Raw genomic sequence first — 5,781 nt, 5'->3', positions numbered from 1 at the left:
TCTAGATTTTGCACGACATACAAGCTCTCTAGTGAAAAATCATTACTGTCTCGCACAATGTGTAATTTACATCATATTTATTAGAAAGAGACTCCCCTTTAACACTTATAGGTCATCTTGACACAGTGTTGACAAAGAGTGCATCTAAGTTATTTAATGGATGGTCATGCCATGTTATCGATAGAAGCATTATTTTCGTCTGGCACAACGTATACTTGGCACCACACTTATCTAAAGATCATTACCCTCTGGCACACTGAGCACTTGATACATTATTTACTATAGTGAGGTTTATGAGGAGGTGAAAATACCCCCTCATAAATTAATTAGAACTAAAAATGAATATTATGCCCATGGTAAAGTGTTGAATGTGAATTTAGAGATTTAAGTGTTTTATTTGAATTATTTTGATCCTTAATTTGTTCTAGTCATTTTTATTCTTAATATTACACAAAAATCATCTCCAGCCAATCCACATACAAACCTTGAAAATTAACCCTACGCATAATTAAATTTACCTCCTCGTGAGATCGACACTCGTCACTGTAAATCTATACTACAATAGATCGTGCGCTTGGGAGTACAATAAAATTTGCATAACAACTTCCTTCTTGGGTTACTATTTTTGTTCATGGGTCACACGTTGTATTCGCCTATATGATCTTTACAATATGGCTAGTGGATGTATATTTCTTTTTGCTTTGCTGGGTAGCTTCATGTTATGATATGCGAGTGGGAGATATAGAGCATCAATTGGTCGGCCATTGAGTCACCCATTATTGGCTGACTCGATCTAGAAGTAACTACGCAAGTGTTAGTTGCTTAGTTTTTGCAATCACATGAAAAGTAGCTTTTGGAAGAGAGGTTTTGAAGAAGTTAATCACTTCAGTTAGTGCTGAACCCAACAAAGCGAGTACGTAAAAAAGACACTCTGACGCCTAAATTAATATTTGTTTAACATTCAAAAAAGAAGAATAAGAAGAAGAAAATGAGGTTATATTAATACCTTCATAGGTATTTATAGCTTGCAAAAAACTTGTCTAGATCAATTGGCCTTGAATTTGGCAGAGCGACTACTTGAAAATGCACTCTGATGCCCAAGTTAGTATTTATTTAAGGTTGAGAAAAGAAGAAGAAGAAGAAAAGGATGGTTTTTCTTCTTCTAAAGGCAAATAGTGCTCTCAAAGGCCAAAGATTTTTATCTTAGAGATGGCCTTATTTTTATAGATGATAGGTGCTGTGAGATTAGGGTTTTGCCTTAAACATTATTCCCAAGGACAAATGTCACCCATTATTACTGTACGTGTGAACATAAATTTGATTGTGAGGGGACATAAATATTTATTTTGTTTGTGTTTGTTTCCTTATCCTTATAACTTTAGGTGTAGTTTCCTTATACTGTAGATTTTGAAACCAACATGTGTATGATTCCTATTCTTCACTTTCCTTATAGGCTCCTAAAGAATTCTATTTCAAATGTTATTGCCTCCAAAAGGTTCCCTTTTATCTAAAAAGGCGGACATGTTTTGTAATATAGTGTCTTTGAAATATGGCACCTACAACAAAAATAAATCTTAACCACAGATGTTTGGGGGAAAAATAAGAAAGATAGCAGAACGCCAAGTGTCGACAAATGGAATAAATTCAGTGCAATTCGAGGCACCCGACATGATTAGAGGTACCCCGCACGATTAAAGGTACTTGCCATTATTTGAGATACCCGGCACGGTCAGAGGTACCCCACATAACACTAGAGTAACTCGAGATACCCCACATAAACTAGGGTATCCCATATAATTCGAGGTACCCGGAATAACTCCAGCATAATTCAAGGTACCCGACCTGATTAGAGGTACCCTGCATAATTAGAGGTACCCGGCCTGATTAGAGGTACCCCACATGATTAGAGGTACCCTGCGTGATTAGAGGTACCCGGCCTGATTAGAGGTACCCTGCCTGATTAGAGGTACCCGGCGTGATTAGAGGTACCCCGCATGATTAGAGGTACCCGGCGTAATTAGAGGTTTCCGGCTTGATTAGGGGTACCTCGTGCAATTAGAGGTACCTGGCGTAATTAGAAGTACCCTACTTGATTAGAGGTACCCCGCATAATTAGAGGTACCCCACACAAATAGAGGTACCCCGTACAATTAGGGGTACCCCACATAAATTGAGGTACCCCACGCAATTCGAGGTACCCGCAAATCAAATGCAAGAGAATCCTCCGAAAATATCCGCCATGAGAAATGTCTCCACCTCTTCAAAGATATCGTTTTCAACTGATTTTGGGGTAGGAAAAGCCAAACTAATCTAGAACAATAAATTTATATTTTTGGGGGAGATGGGATACCTCACTGGTTTATTGTGTGCGGTGCGGTGTATCTGAAATTCGGGGGAGGTGAGAAGGGGAGAGAGTGTGGTAACAATGGTGGAAGGTAAAAAACAAGAGAGGTGTCCTTCCAAACCTTCCAAATGAGCTTCACGCCTGCAAAACAGTGAAATAGAGGTTAGAGGTGAAGCCGGGGTACCCCGGCGTTCACACTCCGACGCTCAAGTTAGCAAACTCAAGCTTTTATGGCAAAGAGAGCTAGCTAGCCCTCTGTAAATTAGGGTTTAAGGTTGAAGAAAACCTATTTTTTGGAGTGTGAGTGTTCATGGTGAGTGAGAACATGATGGAGAATGAAACCTAGGCACCTTTATATATGGAGTACCTCAGCTGCCATGTGGCGTACCCTTTTTGGCTAACGTCCTTTTACCTTTTTATGATTTTTGGGCCGTTATGTGCATGTTCGCGGCGTATCTCATCCTTTGGAAACATGGCGCGCGCTGGAGAGTGGTCTAGGGTACCTCTGCAGTAATTGTCGGGTAGGCGGCTGAGGACCACTGTCCTTGGGACAGTGTCCTTCACTTTTGGCAGAGGTAGCAGGCGGCTGTCCCCCCCTTTTGGTACGGCGTTCTTGATTCCTAATTCTGACAAAATCGAATAATATCTATTTGGGGGAAAAATAAGAAAGATAGCAGAACGCCAAGTGTCGACGAATGGAATAAATTCAGTGGCTGTCCCCCCCTTTTGGTACGACGTTCTTGATTCCTAATTCTGACAAAATCGAATAATATCTATTTGGGGGAAAAATAAGAAAGATAGCAGAACGCCAAGTGTCGACGAATGGAATAAATTCAGTGCAATCCGAGGCACCCGACATGATTAGAGGTACCCCGCACAATTAGAGGTATTTGCCATGATTTGAGGTACCCGGCACGGTCAGAGGTACCCTACATAACTCTAGAGTAACTCGAGGTACCCCACATACACTGGGGTACCCCGTATAATTCGAGGTATCCGGAATAACTCCAGCATAATTCAAGGTAACTAGTTATGGTACCCGGAATACCATGAGTGTTAAACACTCGTCCCCGCGGGGCAGCCCGTGGAGGGCTCCGCATTTGGGGTACCCTTAGTATTGGGGCTTTCGTCCTCTTCGGCTTCTTCTTATTCTTTGTGACCTCGACCTTATCTTCTTGGCTCTTCAAATGACATTTCTCATCCATCTCCACTTGCTGCAAAGCTCGGGAACGGTCTTAATCTGGTCCCCGTGGGGTACCCCGCATAACTCTAAAGTAATTAGTTATGGGGTACCCTACCACCGATGCCTCGGTGGTAGCTCTTACTGCTCTAGTGGTGGCGATCTTAGAGGTTGGGGTACCTGCGAGATACTCTGAGTGTTAAACACTCGTCCCCGCGGGGCAACCCGTGGAGGGCTCCGCATTCGGGGTACCCTTGGTATTGGGGCTTCCGTCCTCTTCGGCTTCTCCTTATTCTTTGTGACCTCGACCTTATCTTCTTGGAGCTTCCAATGACATTTCTCATCCATCTCCACTTGCTGCAACGCCCGAGAACGGGCTTCCCCATATGAAAGTGGGCGCTTCTTTTGAAAGGAACACCATAACTTGCCCAACCGTAAATTTTTCTCGAAATGGGTCAATGTGTGTTGATTTCCAAATGCTCCGGTTCGCAACATCTCTTGGTGGAAACGACTCACATACTCCGCCAAAGGCTTGGCTTTCCCTTGCTTGATAAAGGCAAGTTTGGAGGCTACCCTATCTTGAGTGGAGGCGTAGGAAAACTCTTTAGTAAATTCGAATAGCAATTGGTGTAGGGAAAATATGCTACCTGCTTTCAAGGAGCGAAACCATGACTTCGCGGGCCCCGTGAGTGTGTGTTTAAACATCCTACACATGGCGCTCTCATCTACACCCTTGATAAGCATTTGGTCACAGTATAGCTCAGCATACTCCGAGGGATCAGTGGTACCCGAGTATTGGGGTATCTGAGGCATGGCGAACGCCTCGGGAAGAGCTGCAGTCCTAATCTCCATCGTGAATGGCAATTGGTAGGTCATTGGCGTTGGTGCAGCTGTGATGTTTTGCTTCTCGGAGAGGAGCTTCACTTGGGCTTCCAGGTTCTCCATCTTTTCTACAAGTTCGAGGGGTACCCTCAGTGTACCCGATGATGTTGCCGCCATTTGAGAAGCCCTTTTGGCGTTTAACTTCTCACGGAGATCCTCGTGGGTATGCTTTGCACGCCTCGTACCCTGGCTGCTGCGAGAATTGCAAGAGGCGGTGGAACGCTCGTTGCGGGAGCCCACGGTTTGAAACTTAGAACGGGTACCCGATGGCCTAGGCTTTGGCTTGCTGGCTTCGGGTACCCTTCTTCTGACCATAGCTTGGTTATCCGTTTGAGGTGGTGGAACTTCTAGCGTCACTGGTGGAAGTGAACTTTCGGGTGCCCGAGATTCAACCACCCTAAGTATTGCGTGGGCGAGATCCTCAAAACGCTTGTGCGAAATAGGTTCCTCCACTTGGTGAACACCCGTCGATTGCTTGATACTCTTGCCCTTATTGATGCGGGCTACCCTTCTTGCAGGATCGCTACCTTCACTGCTGCTGTCATCTCTCATCCTTGTAGGATCCCTCATTAAACCTTCGGGAGGTACGTCGCGTGCCATGTATTGGAGTATACACAACAAATAGTTTGGTAACCGCGGTGGAGGCTTTTTGCGTGAGTCCCCGCAGACGGCGCCAATTGTTTTCAACTGATTTTGGGATAGGAAAAGCCAAACCAATCTAGAGCAATAAATTTATATTTTTGGGGGAGATGGTGTACCTCACTGGTTTGTTGTGTGCGGTGCGGTGTATCTGAAATTCAGGGGAGGTGAGAAGGGGAGAGAGAGTGGTAACAATGGTGGAAGGTCAAAAACAAGAGAGGTGTCCTTCCAAATGAGCTTCACGCCTGCAAAACAGTGAAATAGAGGTTAGAGGTGAAGCCGGGGTACCCCGGCATTCACACTCCGACGCTCAAGTTAGCAAACTCAAGCTTTTATGGCAAAGAGAGCTAGCTAGCCCTCTGTAAATTAGGGTTTAAGGTTGAAGAAAACCTATTTTTTAGAGTGTGAGTGTTCATGGTGAGTGAGAACATGATGGAGAATGAAACCTAGGCACCTTTATATATGGAGTACCTCAGCTGCCATGAGGTGTACCCTTTTTGGCTAACGTCCTTTTACCTTTTTATGATTTTTAGGCCGTTATGTGCATGTTCGTGGCGTATCTCATCCTTTGGAAACGTGGCGCGCGCTGGAGAGTGGTCTAGGGTACCTCTGCAGTAATTGTCGGGTAGGTAGCTGAGGACCACTGTCTTTGGGACAGTGTCCTTCACTTTTTGCAGAGGTAGCAGACGGCTGTCCCCCCCTTTTGGTACGACGTTCTTGATTCCTAATTCTGACA

The 5,781-nt window shown here is 44.5% G+C and overlaps 1 protein-coding gene across 1 annotated transcript; it reads right to left on the bottom strand.

Moving 5' to 3' along the window:
- Window positions 1-3,665: 3,665 nt before the first annotated feature.
- LOC112095654 lies at window positions 3,666-5,006 on the bottom strand. Its single transcript, XM_024177751.1, has one exon. The coding sequence runs from the start codon at window positions 5,004-5,006 to the stop codon at window positions 3,666-3,668; it is 1,341 nt and encodes a 446-aa protein (XP_024033519.1).
- Between the last annotated feature and the right edge of the window lie 775 nt (window positions 5,007-5,781).

Source organism: Citrus clementina, unplaced genomic scaffold, assembly GCF_000493195.1.
Source record: "Citrus clementina cultivar Clemenules unplaced genomic scaffold, Citrus_clementina_v1.0 scaffold_1, whole genome shotgun sequence".
Taxonomy (NCBI): Eukaryota; Viridiplantae; Streptophyta; class Magnoliopsida; order Sapindales; family Rutaceae; genus Citrus; species Citrus x clementina.
The sequence above is the reverse complement of the archived record's forward strand: the minus strand, read 5'-3'. Positions and strand labels throughout refer to the sequence as shown.